Source organism: Eutrema salsugineum, unplaced genomic scaffold (genome assembly GCF_000478725.1).
Source record: "Eutrema salsugineum unplaced genomic scaffold, Eutsalg1_0 scaffold_2, whole genome shotgun sequence".
Classification (NCBI taxonomy): Eukaryota; Viridiplantae; Streptophyta; class Magnoliopsida; order Brassicales; family Brassicaceae; genus Eutrema; species Eutrema salsugineum.
In genome coordinates this window covers 3,095,061-3,120,104 of record NW_006256829.1, presented here as the reverse complement: position 1 = coordinate 3,120,104, position 25,044 = coordinate 3,095,061, and the positions used below count along the sequence as shown (strand labels likewise).

The following is a 25,044-nucleotide window of genomic DNA, read 5'->3' as shown; positions in this document are numbered from 1 at the left end:
TCTTTTTACTATATATTGCAAAATTGTCCTTATACTTTTTTATTCGTTTACAAGTCACTTCCTCGATTCTAAATAATGTTTTTTAACCATCACATAGCTATGAATCAGGTTATAGAATTTTAGCATGGCTATTTTGACCCAAAAAAAGAAAAAAAAAGAAATTAGGTTGTTCAAAAAAAAAAATTCAGTATATGGATATTTTGTATTAGGATTATGAAAACGAAGTAAATTTTTTTTTCTTTAAAAAAAAAATATATTATATTAAGTTACCCAATATCAATATTAACTATTGAGTTATATAGTTAAGGTATTTCCGAGTAATGACTCAACGTACATCTCATTTTGCCAAGACTGCCATTTTTTACCTTAGCGAGGGTCACAATGTAACATTAATAAACTTTCTGGCATGGGCTACGATTTTAGGCAATATATTGGGGTCTATGTCTAAAAAAGCAAGAAACGACAACTATCAGGTACATTTGGTTGTCTGCTTATTGAGGACCATCGCAGATTTTCACCGTTGGATGATGAGAAAATACTGCTACTTTGACTCTTTTGACCTAAATCTTACGATAAGAAGAAAACACGAATGCTGTGGGGCCTACCTGTTTGACTTCTTTCCCTTGGTCACAAAACGCGTATCTTTCCCTTAGTAAAGCCTTCGCTGACTTGCTCTTTTTATAATTCAAAAACTATATACAGTAGTTATTTAATTAATTGAGTGAATAGCCTATAAATTTCTAAGAGAAAATTGAAGCCTCTCTTGTTCTAGCCGTTACAAAAACAATATATAGAACATATTGGACCGACCAATATTTAGAAGAAATAATTTTTTATTTGAATAGCATTAAATCACCAAAATCTAAAATGCAAATATGAATAAAATCATTTATAATTGAAACACGTTTTAAGTTAAAAAATGGCAAACAGAAAATGAGTAATGCATACATAAACATGAAACGCAAAGACGCATATTCAAAATGCAATCTTGAACTAAGAGCATGTGCATTAGTGATACTAAGAGTGGGAATCATTAGAATAGAATAATAGTTTTTTTGGGTTTTGTTTAAAGGATGAACCCGAGTATTTTTTCGGGTTCCATTAGTGAACCTGAAAACGGAGTTCATCCCAAATATTATATTAATTTTTTTGTAAATTTAAAATTTAATAAATTTAAAATATAATTAAACACATAATTATTTAAAAAGAAGATTACAATTTATTACAAGTACTTAAAAACATACAATAGATAAATATAAGAACCAAATTGTTTTCTAAACGTAACAACCAAATTTATTCCATAGATTTTCGATTAAATCCGCTTTCAACTGATCATACACCTGTCTGCTACGGACTTCATTTTGTTTCGCCATCATCAAATTTTTGATATTTATTAAAGGATTCTAACAACGGAAGAAGAATGAAAAGCACAAGCACAAACGTGTGGAATCAGTAGACCATTCACATATAAAGACAAGAGAGAAGCTTATAAGTTCTCTATTGTTAGTATTACAAATACTTAACCAGCAGATAAATAACAACAGCGAGGCCAACGATCCCAAGCACTGATAAGAGCATTGACATGCACGAACAACCACTTCTCATATTCTTGTTCATGACAGCAAGGTTCTTTTGCACTCTCTGTTATAAGAAACAATAAACATAATAGATCAATGCCTATGATTAGTCATTAGCTTAGTATAACGTGGTTCATTAAACCAGGTATTCACTGACTAATGCATTACCCGTAAACGAGAGTCAGTAACATCCACATGGTAGTCTAAGTCATCCTGCATAGTGCAAATAACCCAGATTTATTACAATAATGAAACCTAATCAAAGCAGTAAAAAACAATGAAAAGGCAATGACATACGATAAGCCTTGTCTGCAAGCCAAGCTCCTCATTGACAGCGAGAGCAATGTGTTTTGTACTCATGACTGTTTCCTCCAACTTCTCAAGTCCTTCATCTTGTTCTAACTCGCGGAAAAGAACAATAATGAAACCTAATCAAAGTAACTTGGCTCATGGTGTTATCTGGCTTTATTTCTGAGCCAAGCAAGCTGTCTCTATTGGCCAAGTTTGACATGTTCAAAGCATTCGCCATCTGATTTGCTTGCGATCTCAAATTCCCAATCATATCCTTGCGCCGGTTCATCTCTTTCTCTGAGCTGTGTCAGTAAGTAAATGTTCAGATGGAAAGAAAGAAAAAGGAGAAGAAGATCACACTAAACTAAAAAAGTTTATAGTTTACAGATTAAAATTAATGGCTTACATAGGTTTCCCATGAAGTTTGGCAAGAAGAGATTGCAGAGACTCTAATCGGATACTGAAAATGGTGATCTCATCCATGAATCCGACGAAGACGCCATTGACCTGGTTCCCTAACTCACCTCAATACCAACTACAGATCATTTTCAAGGAATTATTTAACTTGGATCAAAATTATTCAACATCCAGAGACACGATCGGAGCGATTCAGAAACAGATATTTCTCCAAATCAAAGCAATCGGAATTTCATGATCATGGAAGATCGGAGCGATTCAGAAACAGAGATATATTCCCAATCAAATTTACCAAAGTAAAAATCGTTAAGAGTATCGAATTGCTTACCGATAAATATCTATAGAAACTTTGATTAAACCTTAAGGGATCGTATCGTGTTAGAGATTGGCAAGCTGAATGATGATCATTTGAGAAAGAAAAAAAATTTGGCTGAAGAAAAGAGAAATGCACGATGAGAAATTTTTTTTTTGGTCCCACCCACTTCCCGAATTCTCGACGAACCAGCGCACGACACGTGGTCGTGATACGATCTCCTCAAGCTCGTCCGGATGATACCGGATCGTCAAAATTAGGCCCATTTTCTTTTTTTTTTAATTCGAAACTGCATAGGATTTTGGGCCTGAACCCGGGCTGAGCCTCTGCTGTACGTGCTCTAACAACCCTCAAAAATGCACTAAGAAATTCTATATAATTTTAATGATATTTTAGGTATTGTGTAAATACTCTCCATTTTTTATTCAAAAAAATTACACATGTTAAAGAACCACGTTATCAGACTTGAATTTACTGAAAATGAAGAAAGAAACCAAAAAAAAAATGAATGATCCTTTGGTTTGGTTTCAAAAGTTTTCTTGCCATCGAGTCGTATTCACTTTTGACTGATTCGTGTTCAGAAGTCTACCGAGTGAGGAGAATAATTAATAGAAGTTCACAGAGATTGAATCTCCTCCTTATTTTCAGACAAGAAGAAGATCACAGACAAACATCTTCATTTCTAAGAATTACATACGGAACCTCTTTTTCTTTTTAATCTGGAATATGCAGAAGATTTCTCAAAATATTCAATGAAAGAATTAATAATACAACATCTCTCTTTTCTGTTTCACTTTCATCCCCCAAAAAAATAGCAAGAACAAATAGCTAACACCTTCTATATCTACAATACAACACCACCTTCCAAAAACTTAAACATTATATATCTAAACCCTTTTTTCTTGTTCAATATAATAATAGGGTTTTTCCCCTCGACAACAACAAACACAGTAACAAAACAAATCTGTGACACTTTCCTCTTTACTTACCTCTTGTGGAAAAACGTTTTATGTATCATCAAACCAAGATCAATCAAAGACAGTCCAAACCGCAGATCTCGAGGATGGGACCGCCTTTGGCCACAAAGGGATTGACTCGGACCCAAAGAAGCGTAAGGATAGAGGCGAGAAGGATGGACCAGACAAGAATGATAGTAGGCATTCTGTCTTGTTTCCCAAGCAAACCTTTGAGGAAAGGATAGAGATGAATAATGACCCAAAGAGCAAAGAACAATCTTCCGAAAAGAGGTCCCCATGAGTCATATCCGTTACTGATCGCATCAGAGACTCCAACAATGACTCCAATCACGTTTATGATGAACAGCGTGGTCGGTGGGATCAAGAGAGAGGTCCATTTGAAGATGTATAGCTCAGAGAATTCACCATCGTCTGCTGCTTTAGATGTGACTGTGAAGTTTGTGTTGACACCTGCTAAAACCTTGAGTAGACCTTGGAAGAGAGCAAAGAGATGTGATGATACACCTCCAATCACCCAAAACTGTTCGTTTCTCCACCAATCATCGATCCCAACTTTACCCCATTGCATCTCAAGAATGCCCGTCACAGCAATCGACGAGAAAAGTGCCATGAAGAGTATACTTGCATAGTTGCTAATCTGCAAAAGAAGAACACACAAGATCATCAAAGGTTCATACTTTATAAATCTCATGGAATAAAGATTCATACTTTCGGAGAAATACTAAAGATGGTTTTACCTCGGGGACGATGAATTTCCCAGTGAGAAGACAAATAGCAGGGAGAGAACAGTAAACCAGGAGTGGAATAGAGGTCCATGGATAAACCACAGAGTTGATGTAAGACAATCTCTCAAGCCATTTCAAACCTCCTCCGTAACCATACCAAATAGGGCAATGTCTGCTCATGAAAATCTCAACAGAACCAAGCGCCCAACGAAGAACTTGATGAAGACGGTCAGAGAGATTGATAGGCGCTGATCCTTTAAAAGCCGGAATCTTTGGTGTACAGTAAACTGATCTCCACCCATGAGAATGCATCTTGAAGCCCGTAAGGATATCTTCAGTCACAGAACCGTAGATCCACCCGATCTTGAAGAGTCACAAACATCAAGAATAAGAAAATCTTATCGCAACATGAAAGATAATGAAGTGTTGAAAAGAGCTCTGCATTACCTCTTTGCCCCATTCGGTCTTATCTTCGTATCCACAACTAATGACTTGGATTGCTTCTCTAAGCAGAGAAGCTGGACTCGCGTTCCTGGCAAGCCCACCTTTCTCCATACTCGCGGAGGCAACAAAAACAGGAGACTGTCCAAACTTCTTCTCCAACTTCAGTTGCGTCGCTTCTGGTGATTTCACCGCATTATCTGTGCCTTGAAAAAAACAAAAGAAAAATTTATCAGCAATGAAGTGAAACTAAATGTTGAAACCAAATGATACAGAGGAATTTCTTCTGTTTTACCGTTGGTGGTGCCCTCTTCGATATTTTCTAACGCGTGTATCTGCTTTGATGCTTCCCTGTTTTTCTTTTTCCTATCCGTTGTCTTTGACTTGCGATTCTTTCTTAAACCACAGCAAAATAAACACCACTTAGGCCAGCAATTACAAGTCATACGTGGAGCCTTCTTCTTTTTAGGTGCATCATATCCGTAAAGTGCCTGCCTCCTAAAAACACACCCAGTTCCAACATATATAGGCCCTTGTAATCCATCCAAACCTTTCATATTAATCTGTTTTTGACAAAGTCCAAGGTCAAAAGTAAGTTAAGTAAGAGAGAAGTATAAAACTCAGGATAGAAAAGGATAGAGAATGGTGTACTTACATCGAAGAATACAACATTGCGATTAGAGTATCTATCGTGCCTATCGATCCCATCGAATCTTTGAGGGAACTGAACGTAACAGATTTTCTTTCCTGACTGAGGATCCATCATGAAACACATTGCTTCTTTAAGAGCTTTACTATTGTTGATGTAGTGATCACAGTCGACATTTAGAAGATAAGGAGCATTTGATAAAACCCCCGAGACTCTTATCTTCGGTTAGATACAGCAACATGAAAAGGAAAGAGTCAGTAAGTTAGCAGGAGACCGTCATAACTCAATTCAAAGAATTAAGCAGAGTTAATTTTACCAAGGAATTCATGGCTCCAGCCTTCTTATGATGGTCAAATCCAGGTCTCTTCTCACGAGAAACATAAACCAGCCGAGGCAGCTCGTGGTTTTCAACATCACGAACACCGTTATTTCCAAGGAAGACCTTTTTACAGGGGAGAAACAATAAAAAGAAAACGATAAGTTTAGGAGCTTAAACAGAACATAGAGCAGAATGAAACAGTAAACGTCTCAAAGCATCTCACCTGGATCATTCCGGGATGATCCCGCACGTTATTACCAGGCCACGGAGTACCGTCTTGCATAGTCCAGCCTTCTTCAGGCACTTTCTGTGCAGTCGCAACTAAAGCATTGATCTTAACCTTGAACTCTTCATAATCTCTCTGTTGTAACCAAGAAAAAGAAAAGGCAATTCTATTAAAAAGGGTATAGTCCATACTCAGGAAATTTATGTATTTTAAAAGGAGCAAGAAAGAACAAACCTTCATGGCTCGGCGCTCCCTAACAAATGCAGGATGGACTTTGTTCTTCAAATAATCCATCTTGTGGCAAAAATACCATTCAGGAGCACGTGGCTCGATGTTGTATTTCTTACAGAAAGGAACCCATTTCCTTGCGAACTCAGCAGTTTCTGAGAGTGCTTCGAAAGTAAGCATAGCAGCACCGTCATCAGAGACATAACAAGCAACTCTGTCTACCGGATAATCAACCGCAAGAATAGACAGAACAGTGTTTGCTGTGATAAGCGGAGGCTCTTTCAAGGGATCCACTGTACTCACGAAGACATCTACACCAGCTAGTTCTGACGGTTTCCCTTCTTTCTCGTACCTCAACGAAAGCCGGTCCAAGTATGTCTCTCTCTCTATAGGATACCATTTAGGGAACTGATCAAGAACCCATGAAACCGCAAACCATATCTCGCATATCACGGATACTAGCCACAAGGCATAAGCATCTTTGACGGGGTGAAGAATACGGTAATGGAAAAAGAGACCGAGAATCACTAGACGGAGAATGATTAGCATCCTGTACGGGTTTATTTTGCTTGACTTTATCGGTATTTTCCTAGACAGAGGCTGCCTTCCCTCGTCCATCCTAAAACAAAAGACCACAAGAAAACCTCATAAATACCAAAGCAGAGCAATGAAACATGACAAAAGACTGTGCCTTTATTTTCGGAAAGTCTTACATGGGGATTTCAGCATCATCTCCATCGCCAAAACTAGAATCTCCGTCATGTTTAACCACCTGAAATTTCTCGTTCTGCTTTCTCTTCCATTCCTCCATTCGATCCTTCCACGCGACACTTCCATATCCATAAACCGCAAGGTCTTTTTGAGGTACCATTGGTCTTGGATGTGCTGTGACAGAACAAACCACTAACTTAGTAACCGCAGCAGAAAAGAATAAAAGAAAATCGAATACTTTACGCAAACCAAAAAACAAAACTTACCGGCCGGGTCAGCAAAAGGCGCTTGATGAAACCTATTGACATGACCAGGTGATGGAGAAACAATAAGAGCATGTCTATCAGAAGATATCTCAACGTCCTACAAAAACAACCAAACGAAATGAGCCAGGATAAGAGCATTTAGTAGGCAATACAACACAAAGTGTAAAAGTGAAAGTAGTTGTGGGAAAATATGAACCAACCTCGTCTCCATAAGTCAACAATGGAATCTGAGAGCCAGGTGGAGCAGAAGCCAAATCAAACTCTGAGTTGCGGCGAGAGAAAGTGTCAGAGACCTGTTCAGATCCAATGCCACTCCTATAGTCAAACTCAAAATCAAGATCATCAATTCCATCATCTTCTTCATCTCCTTCAACCCTTGGACTCCCTGAAAACAATCACAGACTTCTTTATAATCCTCATCCGTTAAGTTAACAACTAAAGCTTTAGACCCAATTGAAAACAGTTGAAAGTCACCTTTGATGCGCTTGTAACGGGTTTTGCATTGAGGACAAGATTGGTTTCCCTCTCTTCTCTCGTACTCGTAGCAAGGTCTACAGACAGGGAAAGCACATTCATTACATGCCACAAAAGACTCTCCATCATCTGTCAGCTCTATCTCATCTCCACATATTTGGCATATCTGCCCACTTAGTTCTTCCACTGATCTTATCTGTAATATGAGTAAGTTACACATCAGAAAGCAATACATCTGATTTTATCTAAAGCAAATTGAATTAGAACAGAATGTATCTCACTCAATCAGAAAAACAAGAGCCACTATCAATTAACTCAAAATTTTGTTCTTTTATGCACAGTTTTTAAATCTGTGGCTTCAAGTTGGCGAATTTACACTCAGAATTCAATCCCCACCGACAAAAACTTCCACTGTACATTTTGATAAAAGTAGGTAAGAAATTTCGGAATCTAGATTTCGATGGGAAAACCTTATTTGGGAAAACCCAGATTCAGAAGAAGAAAAAAAGGCAAAACCTTTACACGGAACAATGAAATCGAAACAATGGGTTCACATCAATAGCAGAAAACAAAGATTTTGAGAGAGAGAGAGAGAGAGAGAGAGCGACAAGCTTCAATTTTGTGTGTGTAATCTTACTCTGGCACTCTCGTCTGCATTAATTAACACGAACTCGTTCCTGTTGTGAGAACCGGCAATGAGCCGACCACCAGTATTCATATTTCCGACAAAGTCGATAGAATGACGAATTCACGGACACGCAATATCGAAAAACAGAGAGAGACAATCCCGGGTCAACTCAGCCCAACTCGGTCTCGAGAGATCCAGTCGTTTCAGCTCCCATCAAAACATGCAATAAGCAGCTTCACAGACGAATCTCAGAGGATTGTGAGTGAGGTTTCTCAGCTTATATCAAAGCAATGAAGAAACTTTTTGGTAAAAAAAAAAAAATTGAGGGAAGCCGTGTGAAGAAGGTGTTTGGTTGAAATCAGCTTTGCTATATGCTAGCTTTTCCTTCTTCTTTTTTGTTTTGGGGTTTGGTTCTCCAAATGTGTCCACGCAAGTTAAACAATAAATAAGAGAAATCGATAGATAGTGAGAGGAGAGCTGTTGATAATTAAAGAGGAGGAGGCAGATGTGGAATATGAAGAACAAGAAGAAGACGCGTAATGAAGAAGACGAAGAGAGAGAGAGAGAGACACGGACAGAAGAGAGATCAACTAGTGTAAGTGCAAGCTAATTCAAGTCTTTTAACTACCAAATTAGAAAAAGAAACCGGAGTTATAAAAAAAATAATAATAATAACAAGTCGGAAAAATATATATATATATATATATATATATATATTTATAGTGTGGGACCCATACAAAGTGTGTCGCTTCGCTTGGCGCTCTCTCTCTGTCCTCCACTTCCATTGTCTGAGTTGGCCATTGACTAAATAATATTGGTAAATCGTAGTAAATGCTAAAAGAAGAACGAGAACGTAAAATCAGAATTTAACCGACGGACAAATTTGATTACTAAATTGACGTAAGAAAACAATTACTAGTAATGACTTTGCTGGTCTTTCTCGGGAAAGGAAAAGTCATATACATATATTGGGTAAACTTTGGATCACCCCTTACATTTATTTCCTTGTGTTCATTCTTCGGTAAGAATTACTCTACATTCTAATTACAATTAAAAACTCTGTATCTACAAATTTTTTTCAAAGGTTTAAACCACATTCAATGTAGAAACAATAAATTTTTGGATCCCATATATTATTGGTCAAACATTAGACCGAAACGATTTTACAAATTTAATTATACTATATTGCAGAGACCATTTCATAATTTTAATTACATCATACGTTGACCGCATTGGTTTTAACTTTTAACCATGTTTTATACTGTAAAGTAATTTTTTTATCGACCTGAATGCCCAAGGTGTTTTTCTTTTTATAGTTTATACCAATGGTTTCATTCCCTTACCTTATTAAAGACTTAAATTTCCTAATTCTATTCATTAACTCTTCCCTATATACCCAACACAATTTCAGAATTGCCTAGATATAAAGATATCACTAATTTAAATTGTATTCACCCACCAGATCTCCCATTTGTTTTTTCTCCTGTTTGCATTTAAAATTTAGTGTACTGTTGACCATAAGAAAATGGTACTAGAGAACTATTAACTATGTGCAATTATTGAGACTATCATGTCACACCTTACATATATACACCTATACACTCATATGTATACATTTGCCGACACTCGATAAATAAGCTAAGACAAAAAAACATACGTATATGACATTATTAACTTAAAACTAAAGTTGAAATTACAAGAATAAAAAGATGAAGTCACAACTTTATTACTTCCTTATAAGTAGGTTTAAACATCACATGTCACATTCCATGTTAGAATGGAAAGCGTTATATGAACTATTTTTTTCCAAATTATTGGGCCACTTGCTCCTTTTAGTATTATAAACTGTCGGTGCCACATTTTTTTTGTTTCCGGGAAAATGGATAAAAAAAAGCATGTTGTATTTACCAAAAATATCGTATGTTTGTTAATACGAACTGGAATATGACTAATGTTTTACTATAATTTTTCCTCTATCGTTGACAACCACAAACATCTTTTTGTCTCGTCGTCGCCTCATTATCGCACCGATTTATTAACATGGTTATTCTTTTGTTTCAATTCGAGTCGACCAAAAAAAAAAAAATTATTACAGTGCAACGAGTCAACGACTATAAGACAACTGTGATAGTTGACAGTGCAGCAACATATTAATAGTGTAACTTACCTTAAAACAAACATATTATTACTTAATAATGTAGGGTTAAATTGATAAAATGATCTGATTTGCATTGACGACGACCAAACAAAATAATATATAACTATTAAGAGTTAGTTGTTCTCTTTTCAGTGATTGGGGGTAAAAACATAATCAAATCAGTTTAAATCGATTTGGAGAACAACATATTGAATATAATATGCAAGTTGGAGTATGATTAAATATGGATATACTGTGCATGATGAAGCTTTATTAGATAGAGATTGGTGGTGTTTATGAGCTTAAATCGTGACATGACTTGAAACCACACATTTCTATTATAAAAATTGATGGCGAAACCATAGAATTTGGTTTATTAGTTAATAATAGCGAGACTGATAGTTTTAGCTTTAGGTCCCTTTAGTATTTGATTTTTTGTTCTGTTAAGTTTGTACTTATTACTAAATTGCGATTGAATCAAATGCATAATGATTGTTTTTTGTATGCGTTTACTGTTTATTGTTACATTTAGACGATAGATTACGTAAATTAACTAAAACGGTATGACTATGTTATGAATATTATGTTTTCTAATCCCTTGGACTTGTCTAATTTACGTTTTATATATTTCCGTAAACACGACGAATTCATAGATGAGATAAAAAAGAAGATGATCTGATCTAGATTTCACATTGGTATACACATAAAAACGAGCTGAATTACCAACCCATAGAGCAAACATTTTGAAAAAAATAATTGTCAGATTATCTGATTTTTTGATAATCAATCAATAGACCAACAAGCATATAGACAAATATTACTGGCGGCTGTTGGATCTAATTTATAATTATTAAGACGTGAGGTCACTGATAACTCTTCGGAAGTTTCCAACAATACTCCAAAAATTAAGAAAACGAGTTGACTACGTTTGAAGAAAGACATTTTTTGTTTTTTTTTTTTATGATTACAGTCTTAATGTCACAATAAATCTAAAGTTTAATCGAGACACTATCACATAAGCATCAATTCACTTATAACTTTATATCCAAAGGATTCACCCTTTAAGAAAGGGTTCAAAAATTGAAAGCTTATTCATGAGACAGGCATAGGAGGATGATCAAGATCAGTCTCCATCAAACCGGCTTCTTCTGTCTCCGCGTCTTCGATTTGGCCGGCCTCTTGCCCGTTGTCAGTGTCAGACCCACCTAATCTTTGTTGTTCTTCAGGAGTAGGAGTGTCTGCAATTGCATCACTCTCCATCGCCTCTGCTTCGCCTCTTCCTCCTTCAGCTTCAGCTTCACCATAAGAAACACCAATCTGGCCCTCTGCTTCTTGAGATCCTCCTTTGGTATCTTCTTTCTTAGCACGTTTCGCTTTGTCATTCGGTTTAGCTTGGTATTTGGACCGGACTTCAGGTGGCAATAGTTCAACAGGGACAACTCCTTCGATTCCTAGTTCAGTAAACTGTAAAAAACAAACTAATATAGTTATAAAAGCCAATCACATCGAGCATTGAGAAACTAGAGTTTACGAGTCATAAGAAGCAAGTACCCTAGAGAATCCTTCCAGGTCTTGCCGAGCTGTAAACCGAAGACCTTTCCAGCAGTAAACCTTTCAAGACAGTAGCGATTCAAAGTCATATTAAAAAATAAAGTTGAAGTCAGAGGAAAGTTATATACTCTGTTGTTTTTATGATGGTATTCATCCTCTATACCAGCTGCTGGGTCCATCTGAGATTTTAATAAAAACGCAAGTGGGCTGATAAGACATTAACCATTTCGGAGAAATGTTATATTTTGTTACCAAAAAAATAAATGTTTTGTCGTCTTACATCTTCTGCTAATGGCTTCCAGTAGTCTGCAATGGCAGGGGTTCGTACACGTTGAGCATCAGTCAGAGCATTCTGACATGATCAGAGATACAATAATTGCAGAGACATAAATTGGCGAGCAAACGATATTTGAGAAGGAGAGAGTAGGAAAAGTATGTGGCATCAAGATAACAACGCACAGTGATGCAAGAAAAAGAATACATACCGGATTTTGATCGGCCCATCTCCAAAGTTGGGAGAGTTCTTTATTGCCCAATCTATATCTTGGCCTCCTGTAAGAGTAAAAGATAACCCACGTGGAGCTTAATACTCTTATTCAGATTTCTTAGTTACTTCTCACTTCTAATGGACTAGAGATCACCAGGCAGAAAGCTTAGAGATAACTCGTTTCCTATCAATTTTTTGCACCTAAAGTATTCTAAATAAATTTCTAATAGCTGACACCACCTAGGTACATGAGAAAGAAGCGGTTAAATACTAAAATCAGCTTTTCCCATACCGTTTCTTTTGCCCTGCGTTAGGTGATTTCTTCTCTATCGGTTGCTTCTCAAATGGTGGACATCCATCACGTTTCCACCACACCTGTTACAGTAGAAATCATTATCGACCCTTGGCTTCAAGCCAGAAAGTAAGAGAGAAGGCAGCACAAATACCCAATTCTTTTCACGCTCCAGTATATGCTCAACTGCACGGAGGAACTCTTTCCCTTTAGGCGGAGTGATCTCAAGCAATTTCTTTACGCGATCCTCACATGACTTGACTTCCTCCTTCTAGGCCAAAAAGATAATCCAACCATAGTTTTGAGTGATTTTGCATAAAACCCGTATACTCAGTTATAAGCAAGGTTTGGCAACCCTTGAAACCAAGAAGAGAACATTTACTCATCGAAAAAGCAAAAACACTGACCATGGTTTCAGATGGCATATCTTTGTCATTCTTCCCTGGAGCCTAACACGAAACCAGAGTCGATTATAACAGAATACCAGAGAGGGAGTAATTTAAGATACGATTCTTGAGAGACATGTACCCTCAGATAATCAAACAGAATGAGGCACTGGAGAAGAATATGTCGTCGGAAACTCGAATCCTTTAACTGTAAACAAAAGTGAAAAAAGTGTGTTAACTGCTACGTTCAGAAGTTTGTATTGTATTTCAAGTTTTCAACACATCTCAAATGCATTCTACACAGCTAGATACAATATAGAATATACATGTGTGTGTGTGTGTTTCTATTCACATCATACTTACCTCTAAACCCATTAATTTACTACTTGTTAGGTACTTTATATTAAAAGTTGCTGCATCTTCCTCCAAACTATTAGCCTCTCCCTCTTCTTCGCTTAGTGGTTGAGCATCAAAAGTGTTTAATACAACCTGCACATGCAGTTCAAGAAACAAGGTCCAAAAAGATTTCTCATTACCACCGGCATGACTGCTCTATGCTGTACATATATACATAGGTAAGAGACCACGTAGTGCATTATAGGCCAAATAGGCAAAAACATTAGATCACATACCGCCAAACTAGATGAAAATTTCTGCCACTTGGTAGTTGCGGAAGTAAGAGAAGCGGGATTACAGAAATATTCCTGGAAGTGAAACAATTTTTTCAATAAAGGAAGCATTACCCCATTTAATTAACTAACAAAAAGAAAACTCCGATGCCATCTCCAGTAAAAGATATTGTATGATAAGCAAGCATAAGTTCTGTGAGACAACCCATATGAACAGAGTTCCCTACAAAGTTCCTTTGTCTAACACATACCTGTAAACTCCAAAATGTCTTATAGAAGTTGAAATCTACAGAAATTCCTGATAACCAGTGGCATAGACAGAAGGAATAACACGTATTAGAATAGTCTAATCGATATAGGGAGCAGAAACCATTAGATAAGAGTTGTACTTGCCATTTGGAGGATCTTTTTCATATTTAGTTTCATTAGATGTATTAAAAACACCTTTTATATTCACAGCTGCAAGAACAAGTCAAGCAAGTAAACGTTACACAACTTCTAAATATTTGCATACAAAAATCCTATATGCAATAAATTACGAGAAAGACTTATTACCTGAGCGCTCAGATAACGGAAAAAAGTGAGCCAAAAACATGAGAATTCTTCCACAAAATACCACATCATTAGCCTGTATGCAAGATTGTTGAAGCAGAAAAGGAATTAACAAAGAATGGAAGTGTTATAACTCAAAAAGCGGATTATGGCTTAAAATAAGTTTGACAAGGAACAAGAAAAGGGGGAGTGATGACAAACCTTTGAGAGTCGCCGGAGAAGTTGGTTGCAAGTCCTCAACATTACAAGTTTTCCGCGTGCAAAAAGCTCTTGCTGCAAATAGCATCAAAGTCAAAAGACAAGATACCCATGCAACTAACACAAGGATGACAAATTTTATTTCATCTAAGACATACCTTGCCCAAAATGTCTTGTTTGCTTTCAATATAGCCAAAAACATCTTTGCAATTCTTCATGGTAGACATTTCCGTCAAATCCTCCAGCAGCTGAAATATCATGCCACCTTCTACATGCTCTTTCTCACAAAGATAAAGCACAACATCTAACAAACCAATTGAAAAAAAAAGAACAAGAAGATGGTGAGAGGTTGGGCAAAAGTAGTCAGCCAAAATCACGAGATGATGAGCAATAGACATAATAGACTATATGAGAATAAGATGTTTTACGGGGCACACACTTGCACCTGATAATGAGCTATGCAAATAAGACTAGAAAGAAAAATTTTCTTAAATAAATTGCTAACCTAGAAGATGAGGAATCTGGCCACGTATATCTTCATTATCATCAATCAACTGACCATAGTGCATTATTTGCTCTCCTGATTGCGCAGCAGAAGCCTGGAACACAAAGAGAATGCCAAACAGCAAAAAAGAATCAAATGACTAGATCAACAAGCATATGCGTACCACGAAGAATATATAGTGGAGAAACACAACAGACCACAAGCTCTTGCAGCAACGTCCGGAGCATGTTTTCAAGCATTTGGTTCTCATCTTGGGCCAACTTTGTTTGTTTCTGTCAGATTAGATAACAAAAACAGTGAGACCAAGTAACAATTATATCAAAAATCTACAAATAGAATCAACCAGCTCAAAATTGAAAAAAAAAACTATTTAGTCGATGCTCACACACAACAAACAGCTCAAAATTACCTGTGGTTGTATAAACTCTTGAACAGTCTTGAGTGCAAAGCTTTCGATTGGACCTCGCTGCAGTATAGCATCTCTAAATGCATCCTGAGAAGAAGCACAAATCAAACACCGTAAGGCGTTTTCTAATCGAAATCTATAAATATGGTGCCATAGGGTCAGTGCTAACTGAGCACAATAAAAAAAGGTCGTAGAATACCATTCTTAATGAACAAGCGTACACTTCAATTGCTTGCCTGCAAACTGAGAAAAGAAACCTCTTCATCCCCAAAAGAAATAAAATGTATATATTGATTGTCGTCGGAGAAAGGGATCAATAAAGAGGAATTTACCGATAACACCAACACGGGATACTTTCCGTCGGCGAACAATCACGGCGAAGGCTTTGACGAGCGGCTGGGGACTATGAGTCGCCGGAATTAAACACTGCGACAGTCTAAGCGGATGCGAAACTTGAAGGAAGGAGAGAAAGAAGAAGAGAAGAACTAATCTAGGTCCAAAATTTATTTCCTTTTTTTTTCTTAATGGGCCTACTTCTCAGGGCCTAGGTTTATTTCTTCTTATCATGTAAAAAAGTATAAATTATATCTTATGATGAAATTTGCGAGATAAACCGGTCACATGTGGCTTTCCGTGGGTGTGAAACATTTCCGGCGTTTTCCGGTCGATTATGGCTAAAATCCATTTGTCTATGTTTGGACATTTTTAACGATGGAGAAAACACTCAGTTTTGTGATAATTTTGAGGCTTAATCTAGGTTCAATTCCTTACTTTCGGCTAGCTTTAGATCAACAACGACAAGTCATGTGATAACATAAATTCAAAGCACAATTAATCACAAGTTATGACCAAGTTTAAGTGGCTATAAGTGTAATTACAATGACAAATTGACAACTGACAAGTACAAACCAAATAAGTTAGTTTGCCAATTAATTAATCAAAAGGGACAAGGTGGACCCTTAAAAAAGACCCTTATAATAATTTATTTTGGGCTTAATAACTGCAGGTCCACTAACCAAAGTGTGTAAATATGTATTTTGTTTCTTTATTTATTTTTTCAATTTTTTTTGTTTTGTATCCACTTATTTTGGGCCCGAACTTCGTACACCCATTAACTAAAGTGTGTAAACATTGTATTTAATTTTCAATTTCCGTTTTCTCTCCAATTAAAAAAAAAAAACTAAAAAAGTAAACGCCATTATTGAAAAACACTCACCTCTCTCTCACCTCTCTCTCACCTCTCTTTAACCTCTCTCTAGGCTCTAGCTATTCATCTCCCCAACCACAACAAACCAACTTGCTTTGCTTTGCTCTGTCCAGGGCAAGAGCATCCTGATTAAAGCAAGTCCCTTTTTTTTTTTTTACTTGTAATTTGTTTTGTCTGAAGAATATTTTTACGGGGAAAAAAAACTTGCAGAAGAATGAAGGGAAAGCAATAACCCCCAAAACAAATTCTAAAGCCTCAAATTTGGAATATTCCCTTTCATCTTCCTTTTTTTCTTTCTTCTGCCATTACCTTATTGATCTATGTGACCTCTGTTTCTGTTTTTTTTTTCTTTTCTCTCTTCCTCGTAACAGTACAGCGTCATCAAAACTCGAAAGGGTCTTCCTTTTATCGGATTTAATCCGATTCTTATTATTTTTATCTTTAAACGATTGAATCTAATCCTTGCTGAGTTCTTTTTCGATTTTCAATCCTCCGATGAATCGAATTCATCAAACGATTGTTGTTTTAGATCTGGTGATGTAATACCAAATCGGCTGCTCTGTTTTTGATTATTTAAAGAAACTAAATTTGGGAGAGTGGGTGAGAAATTTTGTTGCGGCGGGAATGGATTTGGACGATTTCCGGTCGATTATGGACAACGCAGGTGTCGATGTTTGGACATTTATAGATACAGCGATCCTTGTCGCGTCGCTTGATTACGGCCAAGAGCTGAAGCGGCGGAGAGATAACATCGTGGAGCGTCTCTACGCGACTTCGATGGCGAACAAGTGTAGAAACTGCGATTTCGGCAGCGGAGGAATCGTTACGGAGGCGGCGGTTGCTAGGGTTAACGGGAGGATTCATGAGGAGACGGAGGAGGAAGAAGGAGAAGCAGCTGAAGAAGAAGTTAGAGAGAAATCTGTTAATGGTGACGACGATGACGATTTCGATCCGTTTGCTGGTTTGTTTGATGATGAGCAGAAGAGTATTCTTGAAATCAAGGAGAGACTTGAAGATCCTGATCTGGTTTTTACAAAAAGACCTCTCTTGGATCTAGATTTTTCTCTTGTGTTCGATTTCAGTTTTAGAGACTGAATTGCTTGTTTGTGTTTCAGTCCGAAGAAGCTTTGGTTGAGTTGCTTCAGAATCTGGAAGATATGGACATAACATTCCAAGCTCTTCAGGTAGTCACTTGAAAGAAATTCGAATAGAAGACTCTCTTGATTCTCCAGTTGTTTCATAGTTTTTTGAGATTTTATGATGTTTGGTCACTTTAGGAAACTGATATTGGGAGGCATGTGAATCGAGTTCGGAAGCATCCATCGAACAATGTTCGGAGATTAGCTAAACAGCTTGTCAAGTTACGATCATTTTCAGAAACATCTTCTGCTCGAATTCAACTATCAAGAACCACCCTTGATTTCTAATTCACTTCTACTTTTGTCTCTGCAGAAAATGGAAAGAAACAGTGGACGAATGGGTCAAATTTAACCAGCCTGGTGATCTCGAGCCTCCAAGTTTGATAGGTAAAAAGAAACTCAGAACAAGCATCATTCTTATCTTCCCCTACAACTAAACCTCAGAACAATCAATCTCTTCATTGTAGCCGATGAGGACTCACCGCAGCAGAAAGCTCTCCATAATGGTAATCGCCAACAGGTAACTAAAGCCGAAGCCCTGTTTGTTTCTTGGTTAGCCATTGAGCTTCATGTGTTCTCTCTTTTAAATGTGGCAGGTTCCTGACTTCGGGTATTCACCTGTTCCTCAGAGTAAGTTATTGAACAAGAATTCTTAAAGCTTGGATCATAACACTTGATTCCATAAAGCTTATTCTTTTTTCCGGTTTTCATCAGATGGGTATTCTGGTTCAAGCAAGAACAGTAACTATGCCGAGCCAGAGAGGAAACCAAGACCTATTGCTCCTCCAACTAGGAGAGAATCTCCTTCTCCAGCTAAACCATCTCGTCCTTCTCCTTCTCAACAAACCATACAGGTACATTGCCAAACCGGATCCTCATATTGGTGTTCAAGTCGTTTATATTATGCCAATTGTGATGAATTTGGTTTGGTAACTACAGAGGGATAAAGAGCATAAAGAAGTTGATTTCGACTCAGCCCGGAAAAGACTACAACAAAACTACAGACAAGCCGAGAATGGTTTTAAACTCAATCAATCCTCTTCGGTTTTTGTTTCAGATCTCTACTCAATTGAATCGTTTCTTGACGGCGTTTTTTTATGTCTTGACTCCAGCTAAAAAGCAAAGGACTATACAGGTGATGGACATTCATGAGATCCCTAAACCTAAGAAAGGTGGATTTTTTCCAAGAAAAGGCGGTAGTTCTCAAGGCGGTAGACACTGGTAAATTGAAAAAGATGATGAGAGTTGAGTCATACGAGGAAGAAGAGAAAGAAAAAAGACAGGGAACAAAGCTCTGTTTTTTAGACACAAGAAGAAAACAGTGAAATCTAAAAAAAATGTTGGAATTAAGTTGGTGGGTACACTTGTTTTCCATTTTGTTGTTTACTACTATTATTTTTTTCTGATAAAGAACATAATTTTCATGGATTTTATGAATAATAGATTCGGAAAAATCAAGGTTACCATATTTGTGTTTTTACACAATGATGCTTGTATCTAGTTCTTTAAAGAAAATCAAATGAAGTTTCTTAGGAATTGTTTCTTTTGCTTGATGCCTATTTATATCTAAATATTTGACTGTTTGTTTTTTTCGTGCAGATTCACGGTTTGCAGGAAATATTTACTAATTCGAGTCAATGTAAATTCCATTTTTATTAACGGATCAATCTTGTAAAGTAGTTTACTAGTTTTTACTCTTTAGGTTTACAATGAGTACCAGAACAAAATTTGGGGTATATTTCCAATCTCCCATAACATTTGGGTGAGTAATGAGAAAAATGTAAATTTGTGTCGAGCTTATCTTTTAGATTTAAGAAATCGAAACAGAAAAAAACAAACGATTTTTTTTTTTTTGACTTTGTGCTATAGCCTTGAGACCCGTTATGAACTTATGATGAATGAGGCACATTTTTATTATCTTTTTGACCGATTCATAGTGGATACGCATGAGCTGTTTCGTTTAATTGTTGTATTAAAATATTTATACAGGAGGGTTAATAAATAATTAATATTGGCGAACTTTAAGGGAACAAGACAAAATTACGCTTAAATAACTGGATTAAATTTCTTTCTATATCCATTTTTAAGTACTTTTATTGATGTGTTTTTTAGTCAAGTGTCCATTGAGAAGACTCAAGTGGCAAATATAATCCACCAAGCAACTCCACACATGTACGCCACAAATTCATTTCAAACTTTTCCATTGCTTTTATTTCTTTTATTTAAGTGACAGAAACAGATTTTTTTTCGAAGAGGTTTATGAACAGGTAACATTTTACAAAAAAAAATATATGATCACTCAATCTCTTAGGGTTTGTTGACGTGTTTAACACCTACTTATAACCAAAAGCATGCCATCATCGTCTTAATCTCTCGAAGTTGTTACGATCGAAATATATGTTTAATTAATGATCACTCAATCTACATGGTCCATATAATAACGTTAAATACCTCTTGGAAACAACGTGATATTTAAGTAAGAAATCACAAAATATAAACTACCAATTAATGCAAGCAACTGGTAGTATGCTATTAGATTAAATAAGGAAATCTTCATGGAAACTAAATTACACTTTGAACCGATTTGACCTTATTTCTCGTAAACCGGATTCCGTTTACCATAGACCAAACCTCAAACCGACTTCCAAAATTTAGCTAAACACTCAATTTCCCGGCAGAAACACTATCGGACTTACTGGACTTCTTAATCTTTAACAAAAGAATACGTCTTTGAAGGCTTTGACTTCCTAACATTGTTCACAAGCTTTCTCTCCTCTGGTTTCTCCTTCTTAACTTCCTCATCTTTGCTTGTGTAATAAGAATCCAGAATTTGCAATAGCGAGCTATCTTTATTTTCCCCATTCATCACTTGCTTCTTTTTCTTCGGGCTGTCTCTCTCTGGACCAGAATCTTCATCCTCCGAAAGAGAGGGTTCATACACTGGAAGCTTTTTGGTCGTCTGGTGGTTAGCTGTTGCATCAGAAACAGGACCGAGTTCTTCAAATGACAAGTCGGACTCATCTTCTTTTGTAGACTTGGCACCTGGTGAAGAAGTTGAAGGAAGAATGTATCCAGATGATATTCTCACTCCAGGCATTGCTTGTACCAGAGACTGTAGGTTTTCGTGACCAAGCTTGTCAACCGCTAAATGGTATCCGTATTCCTCCAAGAAGTCTTTTCTGAAACGAATAAGGTTATACCCTTCAGGGTTTTTCTCTGTTATCTTCTTTATCAGCTTCTGACAGTCAGCAATTGCAGTACTTTTGTAACCAAGAGAAACTCCAGCATGAGCAACGTTCTTAAACCTTTTCTCACCGTCTTGTTTCTGCAACTGTGATTTCGTACAATCCGAGAATATTGAGCTCAAACCGTTTGAAGGATGACGGTGGCTAATGCTAGACCCTTTGATGATGCTGAATGGTAGGGAAGAAGAGGGGTTTTCTTCAATCCATTTCTTATCTGATATTAATAAGGTAACTAAATGAAGCATGCTTGACTCATCGAGCAGTTTGAGACACGAAGGCCCTTCCCTCTGCAGATTCTTAGCCATCATTTCCCTGACAGGTTGAAAGAGAACACAATATTAGCTAAATACTCGTCCTTGAAAGACAAGAACAATGGCTAATGCAAGAACCAATTGTAATTGTTCTCAATCTAAAATAGATATACATAGTAATTAATATCAAATTCACCCTCCTTCCAAATCAAAAGGCAGAGAATGTAAGAACCTTGTCCTTGAGTGGGAAACAATAACGAAGCCTCTTGGAGAATTAATGAAAGATTTAACATCGCTCCAAGAAGATTCTTCTGCAAAAATGTCATGCACTTGAGAACCAACATCAACCAGCTTCTGATTCCCACTCGGGTCATTGCAAAGCCCTGTGTTTCTTCCCCAGAACTTGAAATTCTTCAGAAGTTGACTAAAAAAGCCTGGACTTGCATTTTTATCATTATTTCCTACTACATAACTTCCAGCTTTTACCTCCTCTGCAGGTTCATTAGTACAGGAAGTTGAGATTTGAGACATGGGATCAGTTCCCTGTCTTGATGATTTTAAGTCCTTATCCTCAGCCTTGTCATCATTAATAACCCCGTCGTCCTTGTCCCCACTTTTGTTTTCTGGGAGATGCTCTGATTCCATCTCAGGTGAACCAGACCACAGCCTTTTTAGCTTCTGAAAAAAGCCACCTTTCATGGAAGATTCACTCCCCGCTATAAGAGAGACTTGATTCGTCTCCACGGGATTGTCATTTGCCTTAACGTCCTCCTTCTGGTTGACCAGAATTGACTCTTGGGAACTCTCTGGCGCTTTCTCTTTGACATGTTTATCATTCTCCATTACATTTTCCTGCTTCTTTCCAAGCGAGTCACCTCTTCTTCTTTCAGCAGCAAGTTCCACATCGTTCGTTGGTTTTGGCGATGAAGCATTTGCAGTTTCCTTCTCTTTAACCTTCTGATCAACGGCAATAGACAAGCCAGGACTGGAATCAATTCGCGTAGGAATTGCTATTTCGGTGACAGCACGAACAACAAACAAGCCATCATTTGCTGTATTAACTTGAAAGAGATCTGGCATGGATAGTAGAAACCGAGAGAACGTCTTATGTCCATAGAAGTCTTTATCTATTGCCAAGTTGCTCTTAATCAGCCCAGCGTGTAGCTCGGAAAGGGGTGCCCCTTTGGGATATAAGCTCAATATCAGACGAATCTTGTCAACAACTTCTTTTGGGATAGGACGAACGTTGACAGAATTCGATTCCGAATCGGAAATCGACTCGGACACTTCTTCGGTTTTCACACTAGACGATTGGTCAGTGGTGGTGGTTGCAAATGGGTCAAGAAGAGGAACCCTATAGTGACCATACCAAGAGTTATAAGGACCATCTGGAGGCTGATTAAAGTACTTACCAGTGACATTATCTCCTTTGATCAAAGCATCCCAATCCCACATAATCGAAGAAGCACTACACAAAACACCAGGAGCAGATGATTTGCTCGCGAGCAGAATGTTGTAGTTGCTCATCCTCAATCTGTGCAACACACTTGCGAATTCCTCGTCGCTAGAGATTAGGAAGAGATGAGCTGGAGGTGGGTTCTGAGAAACCCAACACATTAGATCCGTAATCAGAGATCTATCAGCACTGTTCTTCCCACCTGAGAGAGAATCGAAGAGAAATGATAAAGCTTTCGCTAAAACAGAAACTGATACTAACATTCTGGAAAAAAAACGAACCTTGAGGAACATGAGAGAGACTGATTCCGGTAGCGGAGAGAGCGTCTTGGTTTGATCTGGGGAGCTGAAAAACGTCGCCGAAGGCTGTGATTGTGATCGGACCTTTGATTCCGCTGTTTCTGATAGCTGCGGTGATGTATTGCGCTACTTTGAAGACTTTGGCACCCACCGGCAAATTACATTTATCCAAGTCCCACCACACCGAAACCCTAACAGATCGCGAATCTTCGTCGTTATGAGAACGCCTCGAAGAAGAATGGCTGGATCCGGAGCCGGAGGCAGTGGTGGTGGAAAATGTAGAGGATTGAAAGTTATTGACGAAAACGGCGATCGCTCGACGGGGAGATTGGGCGGTGGAGGAAGAAGAGAGGTGGAAGAGGAGAGATTTAGACGGTAGAAATCCTAATTTCATGGTCGGAGAAGTGATTTTGCTCCGGAGATCAAATCGAAAATGGAGAGACTCCTCAGTGGCAGGGTTTTAGGAGTGTAGATGAATACAGGGAAGCAAAAGCAGTGCTTAAACCCTAATTGTTTATTTTTTATTTGTTGAAAACCGAATCCCAACTGAAAAATGAACCAAGCTAAACCGAACTGTCGCTAAACCAAATGGTTTTATTCTAATTGGATAAGTAATTAGGGTTTGTACTTTGTAGCAAACATTGTTTCAGAGCGAGAGAGAGAGAGAGATGGGGGTGTCGAAGGAGCAAGTCGAAGCTTCCTTGACTTCGAAACTCAAGCCTGTTCATCTCGTGAGTTTTCTTCTTTCATTTTCATCTATTGATTTGGTCTTCTTTCAACTTTTTCTTCGCAAAGTTTCTACTTTTTTCTAACACTTTTTGGAGAAAATTAGAAACACTGATCGTCTGAGTAAATATCTTAAATTGGCGCGCACGCACACTCATGTTTGTGTTTCCTCTAGGAAAGAGATAAGATATGGATCTGCAAATTCAGATTTTTGAACTGCTCACTTCGATTAATCCTTGAACTTTAATAACTGTATCATAATATGATTTTGAGATATGCTTGCTTCTATATTGTCACAGATTAAATTCATGGTGGTATGTATTGTAGTCTCTGCATCTTTAGAAATTATCCATCGCGATGTGTTTTATTTCTGCACTTAAGCAGAAGATAAAAGGTGCTTGTTTGCGTAGTTAGCTGTAATTTGATGCAATGTGATACGAACTCAGAATCCGGCGATGGAGTGTTCATGATGTATTAACTTAGGAGCTGAATGTTCTTGTCTGGAAAAATTGTATATCTATCTGTTGTTTGTGAATTGGAAACTCAAAACCAAATCCAAGACTGCTTCTGATGCAAGCATATGTATTTGCAAGATCTGAATATTGAAGTTAAACTTAATGCAATATCAACCTGTTCCCCTTTTCGATCGTCTTTTGTATTCAATTGTTCCGATTCTCTCTAAAATTGCTTTATGAATCTCATCTTCTTCTTTTTTGTGGAACAGGAAGTCATTGACATATCTGGAGGGTAAGTACAAATTTATTAATACCACACACATCTTTAGATCAGGGCATAGTCTCTACTCTCTCGTTCTTAATCTTAAGCTAAACCCTATTTGCAGTTGCGGTGCGAGTTTTGAAGTCGAGGTTGTCTCTGAACAATTCGAAGGGAAGAGATTGCTGGAGAGGCACCGTATGGTGAATGCTGCACTTGAAGAAGAAATGAAGGAGATTCATGCTCTCTCCATAAAGAAAGCTCAGACTCCACACCAATGGAAGCCATCACCAGACTCTGCAACTCAAACCAAAGATGCTTGAAACTCTGTTTTTAAGGCCTTGTGACAAAGAACAGAGCATGACCATGTTTGATACTTTGTGGTTACTTGCAAATTTATTTGACTATTACAATATAGACACAGTGCCGCTTTGATCATCTGTGATTTTCTTCGTTAGATGAATAATCACTTTTGAACAAAATTGGTATATGATAAATTTTGGTTCCGGATAGGCAAAATAAAAGTGTTGTAGCTAAACAACCATACTAATTACATACATTGTAATTAGTGGATAAATAACAACGGTTTTTTTTATCAACGATAAGTTATCTGACAAAACTA

At 37.4% G+C, this 25,044-nt stretch overlaps 5 protein-coding genes and 1 pseudogene across 7 annotated transcripts; 2 read left to right on the top strand and 4 right to left on the bottom strand.

The window, feature by feature from the left end:
• Positions 1-1,369: 1,369 nt before the first annotated feature.
• LOC18018101 lies at positions 1,370-2,730 on the bottom strand (annotated as a pseudogene).
• A 595-nt stretch (positions 2,731-3,325) lies between these two features.
• Positions 3,326-8,796, bottom strand: LOC18019501 (cellulose synthase A catalytic subunit 5 [UDP-forming]). Of its 2 annotated transcripts, none has more exons than XM_024156954.1 (13): positions 8,252-8,796; positions 7,615-7,810; positions 7,341-7,525; positions 7,141-7,237; positions 6,877-7,048; positions 6,170-6,782; positions 5,933-6,070; positions 5,707-5,832; positions 5,397-5,609; positions 5,037-5,304; positions 4,748-4,941; positions 4,313-4,663; positions 3,326-4,212 (listed from the first exon to the last, which is right to left on the bottom strand). In XM_024156954.1, the coding sequence occupies exons 1-13, from the start codon at positions 8,330-8,332 to the stop codon at positions 3,631-3,633; spliced, it is 3,216 nt and encodes a 1,071-aa protein (XP_024012722.1). In that variant the 5' UTR covers positions 8,333-8,796; the 3' UTR covers positions 3,326-3,630. The 2 variants fall into 2 exon arrangements, with proteins under 2 accessions (XP_024012722.1, XP_006399471.1); XM_006399408.2 differs by having other exon boundaries at positions 4,748-4,947; positions 8,252-8,794.
• A 2,594-nt stretch (positions 8,797-11,390) lies between these two features.
• LOC18019500 (THO complex subunit 1) lies at positions 11,391-15,851 on the bottom strand. 2 transcript variants are annotated; one of them, XM_024156282.1, is made up of 21 exons: positions 15,718-15,851; positions 15,585-15,628; positions 15,389-15,472; positions 15,177-15,251; positions 14,980-15,073; positions 14,633-14,778; positions 14,478-14,549; positions 14,280-14,352; positions 14,118-14,183; positions 13,976-14,022; positions 13,728-13,799; positions 13,459-13,584; positions 13,238-13,303; positions 13,117-13,158; positions 12,864-12,980; positions 12,710-12,792; positions 12,416-12,482; positions 12,211-12,282; positions 12,059-12,109; positions 11,931-11,990; positions 11,391-11,843 (listed from the first exon to the last, which is right to left on the bottom strand). In XM_024156282.1, exons 2-21 carry the CDS (start codon positions 15,585-15,587, stop codon positions 11,472-11,474), a joined length of 1,788 nt encoding a protein of 595 aa, XP_024012050.1. In that variant the 5' UTR covers positions 15,588-15,628; positions 15,718-15,851; the 3' UTR covers positions 11,391-11,471. The 2 variants fall into 2 exon arrangements, with proteins under 2 accessions (XP_024012050.1, XP_024012051.1); XM_024156283.1 differs by having other exon boundaries at positions 12,864-12,977.
• A 726-nt stretch (positions 15,852-16,577) lies between these two features.
• On the top strand, positions 16,578-19,263 carry LOC18019499 (probable mediator of RNA polymerase II transcription subunit 26c). Its single transcript, XM_024156045.1, has 9 exons — positions 16,578-17,618; positions 17,708-17,776; positions 17,870-17,952; positions 18,045-18,118; positions 18,199-18,251; positions 18,328-18,361; positions 18,446-18,585; positions 18,671-18,749; positions 18,844-19,263. The coding sequence occupies exons 1-9, from the start codon at positions 17,217-17,219 to the stop codon at positions 18,954-18,956; spliced, it is 1,047 nt and encodes a 348-aa protein (XP_024011813.1). The 5' UTR covers positions 16,578-17,216; the 3' UTR covers positions 18,957-19,263.
• Positions 19,264-20,270: 1,007 nt separating this feature from the next.
• Positions 20,271-23,450, bottom strand: LOC18019498. The gene is made up of 3 exons (XM_006399404.2): positions 22,965-23,450; positions 21,460-22,885; positions 20,271-21,288 (listed from the first exon to the last, which is right to left on the bottom strand). Exons 1-3 carry the CDS (start codon positions 23,374-23,376, stop codon positions 20,436-20,438), a joined length of 2,691 nt encoding a protein of 896 aa, XP_006399467.1. The 5' UTR covers positions 23,377-23,450; the 3' UTR covers positions 20,271-20,435.
• Positions 23,451-23,606: 156 nt separating this feature from the next.
• LOC18019497 (protein BOLA2) lies at positions 23,607-24,860 on the top strand. The gene is made up of 3 exons (XM_006399403.2): positions 23,607-23,713; positions 24,433-24,455; positions 24,550-24,860. Exons 1-3 carry the CDS (start codon positions 23,651-23,653, stop codon positions 24,743-24,745), a joined length of 282 nt encoding a protein of 93 aa, XP_006399466.1. The 5' UTR covers positions 23,607-23,650; the 3' UTR covers positions 24,746-24,860.
• The last annotated feature ends 184 nt before the right edge of the window (positions 24,861-25,044 follow it).